The 12,212-nt window shown below is 51.3% G+C and overlaps 1 protein-coding gene across 4 annotated transcripts in view; it reads left to right on the top strand.

Annotated features, from left to right (window-relative positions):
• Nucleotides 1-4,169, top strand: part of LOC122388494 (TSC22 domain family protein 3-like) — a 93,556-nt gene extending 89,387 nt beyond the window's left edge. For all 4 annotated transcript variants that reach the window (XM_043379642.1, XM_043379644.1, XM_043379645.1 and 1 more), the window contains one exon: nucleotides 3,145-4,169. In XM_043379642.1, the coding sequence (XP_043235577.1) occupies nucleotides 3,145-3,360 (216 nt within the window). In that variant the 3' untranslated portion in view covers nucleotides 3,361-4,169. The remainder of the gene's footprint in view (nucleotides 1-3,144) is intronic.
• Nucleotides 4,170-12,212: the final 8,043 nt, after the last annotated feature.

The following is a 12,212-nucleotide window of genomic DNA, read 5'->3' on the forward strand; positions in this document are numbered from 1 at the left end:
GGGACAGTACAGAAGACGAACCGAGAAAGGAAGAATGAGAGGGCAAACTCCGTGGTTTTGTTAGGATGTCACGGAAGCAGGAAGCGACCGGGCCTGTAATTTACCGTGTTATAGCGGGTTCGGTTGAGAAAGGACCAAGGTCGATATCTCCCCAAGAGCGTTCCACCGCGGACCGCCCAGGCCCAAGGCTGTTTCCAACTGGGCAGCGGACATGGCAGGTGTTTATTATCCCTGTTCCGGCATTTCCCTGTATCTGGTTTGTAACGGGGGCAGCTGAGAGGCTGAGAGGCTGTTGTGTCAGTCATGTTCCACCCTGGGTGGGCTGACAGTTTGCAGCTGCCATGATGTGACTGACAGCCTCAGCATAAACGGTTTTTGGAGAGCGGCAGCTCGGGACCGGTTTTTGCGAGGGAAACACTCAGATCTACATTATCACACCATTATCACGCCATTATTATGTCTCGCGATGCTCTCCAAGCGAATCGTGCGTCATTCAGCCTTCGCCCCATTTCGCCGAGCTGGCTAAAAGCGGACAAAACCTACCAAGCGGACTGATATCGGTGTTTGTGGCCGTTCCCCCTGCGTGGGGGAGGGTGCAGGTGCAGTCAGCTGTGCACTAGTCACGGTGCACAGCTGGGCGCGGAAGTGGCGCCAGCCCTGCGCCTTACAGACGGCAAGGCGCCGCCGCAGACCTGTCCGCCACCTGGCGGTCCCGACGGGAACTACTCGAGCGGCGGCCCTCGTCGGCGCCGAGCCGGCCGGCAGTAGCTGTTGTAACGCCATCGAGAGGGGACCCGCGAAGCGTGAACTGCTGAAATACTCCGCCCACCGGCGCAGTGACAGCATTGTGAAGATTCTCCGCATTCCTGAAGCGTGACTCAGGTGCTAACTAAGCGCTCGAAGAGCCTCGGACGCACGAGAAGAGAACGCGGGTAGCGTCAAGTGAGATTGTGAGAACGGCTTCGGTTCGGACAGTATCTGTGAGCAATCATGCTGGCCAACCACGCAGTATACAACTTTTCACCGCTGCCGACCTGCGGGCCGGCTAGCCCCAGTCCGCTGGCCGGCCAGGGGCTCAAGCACAAGCTGAAGCGGCGCACATCGGTCGTTTTCGATGTCAAGATGATGGAGGATCATGTCTACGTCGTCGTCGATGATGAGGTGCGTTGTCGGGAGCTACAGTTTTGAGGGTTTTTTCGGCATTTTATTGATGCATGGGTGTTTTTTCGGTATACTTGGTTTGGCCTTTGAGACAATCATTCCCGTCCGAATTTCCCAACAAAAGGAATATTTGTCATGCTGAAAAACTTATGGTATCATATTCGCGTTTTGACGGTACAGTTTTACACGTCTTACAGATGTCCCGAGGTCTATGCTCTTCGAACAACGGTGCCGGAATCTTTCAATTGCTATGGGTTTCCTTTGTTCGCCGACGTAGCGTGTCCACCACCTTCCCGAGGCCTTCGACAGTCTCTCAGACCTCAGACAGGCGGAAGTGTGGAGCCGAACTCCCTTCAGCCCCTGCGGCCTGGCGGACCCACCCGTTGGTCCTAATTTCGGGCTGGCCGGTTTCAAGGCCGCGGTCCCGCCGCTGCTGCCGCCGCTGCCGGCGTCCCACAGACACAGCTGTGGCCATTATTCGCAGCTTTCTCAGGTGGTGGCCCAGCCGTGGCTGCGTACGCTCTCTTTGTGCGGTGGCAGAGCTAGAGCGGCTGTCGTAACGCAAGCCTTAATAATATTGGCTTCGACACAGTAGACAGGCCTGCTGCGCCGTGCCTTTTCGCGGTGACATCCTTGTTTTATACTCATCCCTCATTATCGAAAGCCAGTTGCTGGGCGTAAAAACTGGCGAAAATATGGATAGAATCGGAAAAGCAGGCAGCAGCTGCGCTATGATCGATTATCTGACGATGCTTCTGCGGCTCATTACTGGAACGGATGTTCGCGACTAATTCGTGGACTCGCATAATCGCCCAAGGCACGTTACTTTCCACTCGACCGATTCCTGGACTCGAGTCCCGGCTATCGACCGTCCGCGGTCCGAGCACTCGACAGACACCCGACCCGTCCACGAGCGGGCTCTCCACGGAAACGGGCCCGGGTCACCGATGGAATATTCCACCGGCACTCGCTGTTTATTTTTCCGCTTGCCACGAGAGTCGTTTTCGCCGCCCCCGCGCGCTCCATCCGAGCGTCATCTCGACGGTTCGCTGGGCTGTGGTGGAACGTTGTCTGGCCGCCGACGTGGTTGGGAATGTCGAATGTAAACGTCAGACAAGCTGAGGGTATAATTAACCCGGCCGGAGTCTGCCAACGCCGGTGCGCGTCACTGGCGGCGAACGGCGCCGGTTGGTTGCGGGGAAGATGGGTGGCGGGAGGTCTCGGCAGTCGAGCCAAACCGCGGGATGTAAGACAGCCAAACGCTGGAAAAAGAACAAAGCTGGCGAGGATGTGCCTGGTAAAACCGTCGATCATGCCGGTACCTCCCGCAGCGGCACGGAAGGGAAAGCTGGCACTGTGCGCCGCCCGGTCTGTGCTGGTGGGCCAGCGCCGCGCCGGGTCGGGAGGTGCGCGATGCAGACCGCTGGGTGAGCTGCACGGCTCAGAACCGGTCCGCCGGAACCGGCCGGCCCGGTCCGGCCCGGTCAGCTGCGGAGCCGGCTGCACCGAGCGGGCGCGCGGTGAAGCCTGTTTAGGTTGGAGAGGCCCAACCGCCAGTGACCGTGACTGCGACCGCTGGCAGTCGACGGCGCTGTAGTGGCGACATCAGGCTGACTCAGACCCGCGGGGTGATGCCCCGCCGCCGTCGCGAACTCCCTCGACGGAGCCGACGATCGGATACTGATTTCGACACCAGATGATGCCAAACTGATCAGTTAATGGACACCGAAATCGCATTTCACCTTCACAATTATGTTCGTTTATCTTAACCCCGGACGCGGAACTTCTACCTTCTGAACGGAAATCAGAGCATGTGCGCGGGGACAGAAGCTTCCGTCACTTCCCTCACTTCCTTCCGCTGAGGAGATAGCCACGCAGAGGTCACGCGCTATGGCGTCTGCTGCGGTTTCTTCATATCTTGTCTCGATTTGTGCCAGACTCCTTGTGTTCTCTTGATCTGACAAACTTCTCCTCTGTCGACAGGACCTGGTCAAATCGCATCTTCTCCTGGCTGTCCGAGAGGAGGTGGACGTCCTCAAGGCCAACATCACCAAGCTGGTCGACAAGATCAGCGTCCTGGAGCGGGAGAACGAAGTGCTCAAGACGAACGCCTCGCCCGAGGTGCTGGCGAAGCTGGCAGAGCGACCGGCCGCGCCGCCGGCGGCAGGCCAGTCGGCACCAGGCCATCGCGTGGCCTGAGAGGGCCCAGAGGAGGCCGACTGCGGGGTCGTGACCCGCAGTGGCCGTGACCTCGCCATCACCCACCACCCCTGCTAGTCGGCTGTGTGCGAAGAGCGCGGAGCACGACTCCCTACGCGCTGGCCCGAAGAACCTCGAGAGTAAGAAAGGAGAGAAAGATGTCACGGGAGAGATTCAGGAGCATGAGAGAGTTACACGAAGGGATTTACGTATCCCTTGGCAATGACGTCCGATGCGAGTTTGCAGGTTATGACGTGTGTGTCGGCCCGCCGCTGCAGGTTCGCCGGCGGGCCGGCTCCACATAGACAGACGCTGTGCGGTACTTGTGATATGTGAGACTGAGAGACGGTTCTATTTATTCCTGTACAGAGGAGTAGCAATACGGACGGCGCGGGTGGAACTCGCGCACGTGTGGGTAGCAGCTCCTGCGGGCACTGCGCCGGGGCAGGTCGCGGGCTCGACTGTTGGCGCATCAGTGATTCACACTAAAGAGAGCGAATGAGCCCGATGACTTTTGCTTGTGAGCATGTTTGCACTAGGACCTCAAGTACCTGCATAGTGTCATGTTGGAACAGTTAGTGTTTCAAGTACTGTAGTGTGATGTTGGGACGTGTGTTCCTCGACGTTTGTGACTTCGCCGTGTCTTGACAGCGCTTCAATCATGAGGTCCGAAAGTGGCATGTTCATTGGACTCTTCGCTGTGCAGCATTCATATTCATATTGAGGAACGCGAGGCTGTCGTCTTCATATTGTAAAGCGAAGCGCGTGTATTGTTTTTGTGACAAATAGAAAATACAAGACTGTGTTAATGGCTGCTTCTTCCGTCTCATGAAAGGGTATTACACAGGGGACTCCGAAATGGACAGACAAAGAGCCATAACTAGTCGAACGACGAACCGCATCACACTTCTATCTCAGACACCAAAAGCAGACATTACCGAGAGCACCGTACCAGCGATTATGTGTTCGGCATCTTACCTCACATCATGCTTCTGACAGTACAACACAAATAACGCGAGTCACACAAGGGCCAACGCGTTGCGGACGCATGGCAAAGCTCGTCTGCCAGCGTGTCGTTATTGCTTACGTGCAAAGAGTAAAAAATGTGAGATATAATAAGCAAGTCAACGACGCGAGTGCGTAGTTAGAAACATCCGTCCGCCATTAAATGAAATATATTGAGGAATGTTGGAGAACTATTGCTACCCCTCACATCACCTTTCGGACCATGTGTGATCCTAACGGCTTGGTTCATCAGCTACCGAAACACAGACACATGTCTTTGTTACTACCTATTTGTTACCGCTGCGTTCAGCGTTGTTGGCAAGCGCGCAAAGTTTGGCCGTCGCGCCACTATGGTCTGCCATGGCCGCCTACAGACACTGCTTGTCAGGTTTGCCGTCAACTTTACGATGAAAGTTCCAACTTTACAAGCCGCTTTGTTCAACTTCAGACGTATTCAGGCGTTAGGATGTTCAGGGAATCATGAAGCACATGGTTAGTTAACTACAGCTGGAACACTTGCGACTTATTTTGGCGTGTGCTGCTGTCTTCCCACTGCACTGGGAAGTGATACGCCCACGATGTGCGGGGTCTACCGATCCGTGAACTGATATCAACTTGAAGTGATTGCACGAACAGCACGTGACGGGCTTTGCACATGCACTATCGCCCAGAAGCAAATCGTAATACGCCTGAGTGGGTGTGCTTTCCGAGCTTTGAACTCATGACGTGCTGATAGTGCAACTCGGTGACACGGCAGCGATAAGGAAAATCTGAACAAGGAAACAGCGATTAAGAGTATTGTTGTATCACCGTTATCCAAGCGGTGTGCTGAGCTGACGCCGATAGTGCTGAATATGCTAGGATTAAAGGGATACACTGATAAATACGACTTTAGAAGCAACTTCGTGTCGCCTTCACCTCGCCACGTGCAGCTTTATCCCGGGTGCACTGTCCGTGCTATTGTACTGATCAAAGGCCATGGGGCTCTGCCGTAAGTTGTAATGATTGTACATACCTGCAAACGAGTAGTAATTAGTAAATTATGCACATATGGGCACAGCTGTAATCCTTTTCGCAATTTTCGATTGTTCGAAAAATCAATAAGGAACATCCAAGTCGGATGTATGACCTGCAGACATTTAGACAGCGAAATAGCGCACACAAATGTTTTGAAATGGAGGTGAGGCAGAGCCATTTAGCATTTTAGGTTCAGTTCAGCTCCACTCATCCACGACAGGTTCTATCTACTTCAAAGAAATAGCGTGACGTGTCGGCTGCCACCACATTAGAAAGACGTGGGCTGCTGCGCCGTTGCATGGCCAGTGTAGCTGGTGCTACCTAAGTACAGATATGTTTGTGTGTTCTCATTTTTATTTTATCTTAAGTTTTTTTTTATTTCATTTGACTATTTCTTTTTACTTCTTGCTAGGCCCATAGGGTGGCCGGGGAAGACTGTTTATTTTCACCAGATCCGCCTTCAGAATGGCATCTTCCGACGCCAGTTTTCTGACTGAGTCGGAGCCAAGAACCACCTCGTTAGCACACATCTGGCAAATAGAAAACTCTGCTCAATCAGTTTGATCCTCCTTGGTGGCTCGAACAGGTACCAAAGAAACTAGCCCGTCGCTGTTTGCATTCCATTCTGTTCAGTGAAGGCGTGATCAATTGGACGACGTCCCACATAAAGGAAAATACAAACCCCTGTGAACCCCCTCCTGCTGTTATTTGTGCTACTGCAACATTTCGGATAACAGTGCAATCACTTGGAGACCTGGCAGAGAATCAGCGTGATGAACTTAGGGGTCAGGTAGGGTTCAGGGAACTGGACTGGGCTGGAAGTAGCTGGACTGGGAGAGTCAGCGAGCTGGGAGTTGGAAGCCGGCCTGACTGGGAGCTGGACTGAAAGCGAAGCTATGATTGGAAGATTTGCGCTACTTTGGTCGGTTATTCGACCCCGCTGCCTTCACCCGTGCGAACGAGACTCCCATGGCACCAAGCAACGCCACTTCATGTTTATGTGTAACGATACGCCATACTGGCACGCGACTTAACATCATTTAGTCACCCGACAGACGTTACAGCAGTTAGGTAACTGACATCACTCACGCCAGTCAGTCAGCTGAAAGAGGCGATTGTCGAGTGCACCATAACGCTGTAGCACGTCCATCTTATCACGTCATTGGCAGGTCACGGACCGATGGCCATCTTGCAATAAAAGGATTCATACCGTCTTGAGATTATCATAAGCCCGAGCTTAGGCTTTGGTAACCCACTTACTTCAAGAAACGAAACACCTGACTATGTGAAGTGAATGACTGCAGAGTAGGCACATGACACTTACAAATGAGCAGAATGAGATGCTATCCCTGGCAGAGCTCGAGTTTTCTCTGGCTGAGAGCTAGAGCGTGAAATACTAGTTTATTTTGCGTGTTAATCTCAAACGTAAACACGCTCTTCTAAGAGCAGGAAGTCTCACGCACTGACTGCAGGCCAGACAGAAAAGAAAATAATTTGAATTTACCGCAGCTGGACATCAAGGCCTGACGGGACAGCGAAGGGCATCAGGAAGTCGTTCGGTTAATCCGCCATGAGTGTACGATTAAATAATAACACCTCAGCAGGGGGCCCGGGGCCCAACTGTTCAAACAATGCAAATTGCCTATTTACCTTGAGACAGCCATTAACACCACATAGATGCGACGTTGTGGGAGTGTGGCGTGCAGTGCAGCATGGGAGCAGACACTAGGCCGTTTAGACAATTTGATCCCAGGCCACCCGTAAAATTAGGCAAATCCCTGAAGTTTAGTGAGGCTTCGAGCGCATGTTCAATCACCATACCAGTCAAAGAGGTGGCAACAACGCTCAGTGCCTATCATCTCAATGAGAGCCTTTTTTCACTCATGAACGGTTAGTTGGATCTCACTTGCGACACACAGAGGAGTTTAGATACGACACAACACAACACTGCGACATTCGCTCAGATTCGACTTGTTTTTCTTTTCTTTTCAGTGTGGGGCAGCGCAATTCGTCCTGCGGTCTATTTTCACATGTAAACAGAGCGGTTATATGGTTATCAGATCAGTGGCGAATCGGGCCTCCCTCAAACCGGCTTTAAAGACGTCTGAATGGCGCCCAATGTCAACAAAAGTGGAATCCAATGGCGGTAATAACGACACACCTCTGCGTCCCATGACCTTGAAGGTCATCATACTGCGCAGTGCGCACTTTCCGCAGGCACGCGCGGCGCGATGTATCGACTTTATATTGGGCTGTGTTTGCCCGCGCTGCTCTCGCCAATTCAAAGCTCCAATCGATCCCCGCTCTCGCTCGCGCTTGTGGGATAAACAACTCACTGTACTCAGAACGGCACTGAATTTTGGACGAGCGCTGGTGCTAATTCGCCTCTGTTTTCGATCCACCGCGTCCCTTTGTCCTCAGTGTGACCGGGTCCGGTCGCGGTAGTGCGTAGCTCGCGCGCAAGCGGACGCGCTGGCCGGTGAACGCTAGATGATAAAGGTGACCCTACTGGGTACGCCCGGGCGAATCGATAGGCCTTCGCCGGGTGCCGCGGCACACCACTGCTGCGCGTCGTCGGGGGGCGGCCGCTCGCCGAGGGGTGGGGCGCCGCGCCTGGGTGGGCGGGGTCAGCACATGGGGAGTTGTGGAATTAACAGAACGTAGCTGCCTGAAAAAAAAAAATCAAGGAAGATGAGGGAAATTATCTTCAATAGAGGAAATGAAGGCAGCGGAGATTTGAAAATCATCGGACAACATTTTGTCGTGATGAAGACGGGGTCAGCTGTGGCGCTAAGAGGCGCGTGACCCGCTCCGTTACAGTTTGGTCGCTGCAGACCCAACCACGTGCTCATTATCATAATCAACAGACCCCAGGGGATGCCTATTGGCTACAGCTTGTGACTCCATCTTCAGCGCATAAATTATACAACAGAGACGTGCAGAGACTGAGATGCAACATGGTGATGCGGGCTGGGCAACAGGCTATCGTTGCATATTCAAGTTGCTTCAGCGGCGATTCACATGTCAACAATGCAAATGTCAACAATGATGCACACCTGAGACAACACTCGGGCAGATATCATTTGCACGCCTTGAAAGGGAAAAATGAATTCCGCCATTTTCGTACCCTCGTGCCTCATGCAATCGAGGGTGGAGCGACGACCATTACAGCGTTCCAAATCTGGTAACAAATCACCTATTGTGCAAGCATTAGGATAATTATATTTCCTAACGTTTTATGTTTCTGGTTACTGTATGTGGTATGCTGACAATAGGTATAGGTACTTACCTACTGTCAATTGTTACACTGCGGCACTGCCTGAAGCATTTAGTTGAACCAAGACAGCGCAAAAGCACATGCCTACCTATTGCCTACCTATTCTGTCATCTTTTCTACATACACTGTAAAAAAAGTTTAGCATTTGGGGTACTAACGGCTGCTATTCGTAGCACCTTTTAGCGTCAAAAGAACCCTACGACGTATTTACAAAGAAGCATGGTGCTAATACTGTGCTAATGATAGCTAACATTCCCATCAAATATTATAAGTTTAGATCACCTATTCTTCTACTGAGCTTAACGTCTACTTCTGCTAGTACCCAGTCCATCAGTGAGTGCTCTTTCAAGCTGGATTTCTAATTAGAACCATTTTAAGTGTTTTAGAAGTTGGTAATGCTGAATATGGTGCTTACGTTAGTATTACAATAGAACCGGACATGCTTACAGAGGAAACAAATTTGAAATTGGCGCCAAAGAAAGTAGCTAAGCTCTGCTTTACAAATCTCTGGCAGTCTTATCACCAGCCCTTTAGCACGTTGTGACGGCGCAGAGCGATATGCGCATGCGCGTGCCAGCTGTTTCCGGCCACGTGTTGCGCCATTTTAGTGGAGTCCGTTGGTCGTGGTGGGAGTGTGTGCACGTGCTCCGGTATATGAAGTGAAATGAAGTGAAGTGAAGTGCTCCGGGCACATGCCACCGAGTGATAGCTCTGAAATGATAGCTTAAATCAGCTATTATCGGTGGAATCCGTCGTGCGTGGCATGGGAGTGCGTGCCCCTGCTCCGGGAGGCAGTGAGGTGGAGGGAAGTGCAGTGCAGCAGTGCAGTGAAGTGAAGTGAAGTGCTCCGGGGCCGGGTGGTACATGAGCATTTGCCACCGACACATGCCACCGACACCGACGTTGATCGACTTTGGTGAGTCTGACACGTTGTATCTTTTGACATTATTATATTGTTTAAGCGCTTCATATTCCGACTTTGGCAAATCGCGCTTCTTGGTCTGAAGGAAAGTTGTGTTGTTTGCGAAAATAGCTCCCAACAGAAAAAAAAATCTTGGAACTGATCGTTTTTTTTTTGCTCCAGGCATGGGGCCTGGTCAGTTCTTCCGTCGACTACCACTTACAATGGAGGACAACTACGACAACGACACGGGGTCTCCGGTTCCGTCTATCACTAAACGCCGTCTGGTCGTGGATGAGGTCGAACTTATGGCCATGAACGGAACGTCGGTTCAACGACCCCCCCCCCCCCCCCCGCCTCCCCCAGTCGATCTCGCGTTAATCGTCGGTCTCTGCGAGTGTGCAGGTATATGAGCGACCTTTCGTTATTTCCCGTGCGTTTGTTTGTGTATATATTTACATTTGTTTTTCGTGCAGATGATATGAAGTGTTAATAAATGTTCCATTATTATTTTTTAACTTTATAATGTGTTGAATGCTTGAAAGATGCACTTACACGGGAATATTGCAGAATGCAAAACACAATCATTGAGACTTGTAGTTATCACTTATCTAGGATATAACCTTTTTTGCACGTCTTTTCGGCCTTACACAATTTCCTTTTTGGTAATTGATTAGTCCTTTTTGCAGTAACTAGTGAAAGTATGTGCTGCTAAAGAAAGCAGTTTTTGCGAACTTTTCATGCAGCAGCTTTAACTAGTATAGATATTCTACTTTCAGCCCCAATGCTTTCGTTAGCGTTATTCTATTTGTCGTGGGGTAACAATAGCGCTAAAACGGTTCATATGTGAGTACGGAAGGTACTAACTGCATGCTATTCTTAGCACCTTTTAAAGTTTAGCACCGCTAGGGTACTGAAAATTGGTCTAGCAGGTGTAGGGTACTACATTTAGTACACGGGTGCTAAACAAATATGGGTACTTATATTAGCACCTTGATACTAAACTAGATCTCAGTTAAGTACGAATAAAATGCTTAGCTTAGCACCGCTAGGGTACTGAAAATTAGTCAAATGAAAAGTACCTCTATGGTGCTAAACTTTTTTTACAGTGTAGTTATACCTACCTCGCTACAGAGTAAAGGCTGATTTTATTTCCATCTCCTCAAGTAAAAAAAAAATGTGAATGCAATGGACGGGCACTCTGAAACATTTCCCTTTAGTTCACTCGATTCTTTGACCCTTATCACCACTCGACTGTTCGTGCTATCACAACTAACGTCACAGCTGACGTTAGCGTCATGTCCACCGGAGCGGAGTGACAGACGCGCCGCAGACAGCGCCGTAATTCGTCGCACCGTCAGTGCTGGCCTTCAGACCTGGCCGGTATCGACCCATCGGTCGGGGCGTCGGCCGAGTCGACAGGCAGCCGCTAATGTTCGCCGTTGCTGGGGAGGGGTACATGTGTCCGGGCGGTCAGCTGACTGGGTGGTGACGTCATCAAGGGGTCAGCTGAGCTACGTGGCAGGTCAGGTCAGCTATTTAAGGATAAATATAGGACGAGCTTGAAAGGGTTGACGTCTTTGGAAGCCTTATAACTCGCTTCGGGAGGAACGGCCGAGCGAAGGGAGCGGGAATGGGAGGGAGGGCGGGAGGAGCAAGCTACCGAAGGTCACAGATGCCTGGACACGTAACTACCCATCGCAATATCGAGCTGACCTACTGTCGAACCACTGAACGGTGCACCAATAGCGGCGGGATAGAAGCGAGAGGACAACACATCCACGGGCCCGTCAGCCATCACGTAACCAATCGGCCGGACCCGCTTCACTATATATTATGTAGTTTCTATTGATCTTTTCTCATTTACCCTTACGATCCATTTTTGTTCCTCAGATTACCTGTATGCTTCCATTCCATTTTCATTGCCTAAATATTGTATGCGTCATGCGGTAACAAACAACGTCCTCACGCCCTTGCGGCGGCCTAACGAGCGGCCACCACAGCGCGGCAGTGAACCACACTCAGCTGACCGTCTCGAGGAGCGCAGCTCGAGCCGGGTCCTGCCGAATCGGACTCACCTCTGACCTTGAGCGCCCTATCGGACACTGCAGTACCTACACTGCGCACTATCCTCTCTCAGGTGTTGTTGAGATTGAGCGTGCCCTTGCCTCAGACAGACTGCTCTATTGACTCACATCGTGAGCATTGTTTTCCTCTCTTTGTTTTTACTTAGCGGATGATAAAGACGAGCATACGTCATCAATGTACCATACACAGGGCCTTCTCGGTGCGTTTTTATACTAAACTGGCATAGTGATAACGTATGCGAGAACCTGTTTCCTAGGCATGCATTTCCTGGCAGCGTTCGTCTTTCCTCAACTAAACTCGAGTAAATGCAATATGGGTGATTGTTTTCGGATCGATACGACCGGTGCTACATGGTGTTTGTCACAAAGGTGACTAGGTACTGATAATTTATGTAAGTACCTGGAAGCCGGGATCAATTGCAGCAGGATCAGCCCACTCAGTGTTCGATAACCAATTATCCTCGTTCACCATTTATCGGGTCGATGGCTTAGAAATGTCGCATTAACAGATGCTGATGCAGCTCTTCGAATATTGAGAGGCTCATGTTTCACCACTGTTGTCCGT

Source organism: Amphibalanus amphitrite, unplaced genomic scaffold, assembly GCF_019059575.1.
Source record: "Amphibalanus amphitrite isolate SeventyFive unplaced genomic scaffold, NRLGWU_Aamphi_draft 000325F_arrow, whole genome shotgun sequence".
Lineage (NCBI taxonomy): Eukaryota > Metazoa > Arthropoda > Thecostraca > Balanomorpha > Balanidae > Amphibalanus > Amphibalanus amphitrite.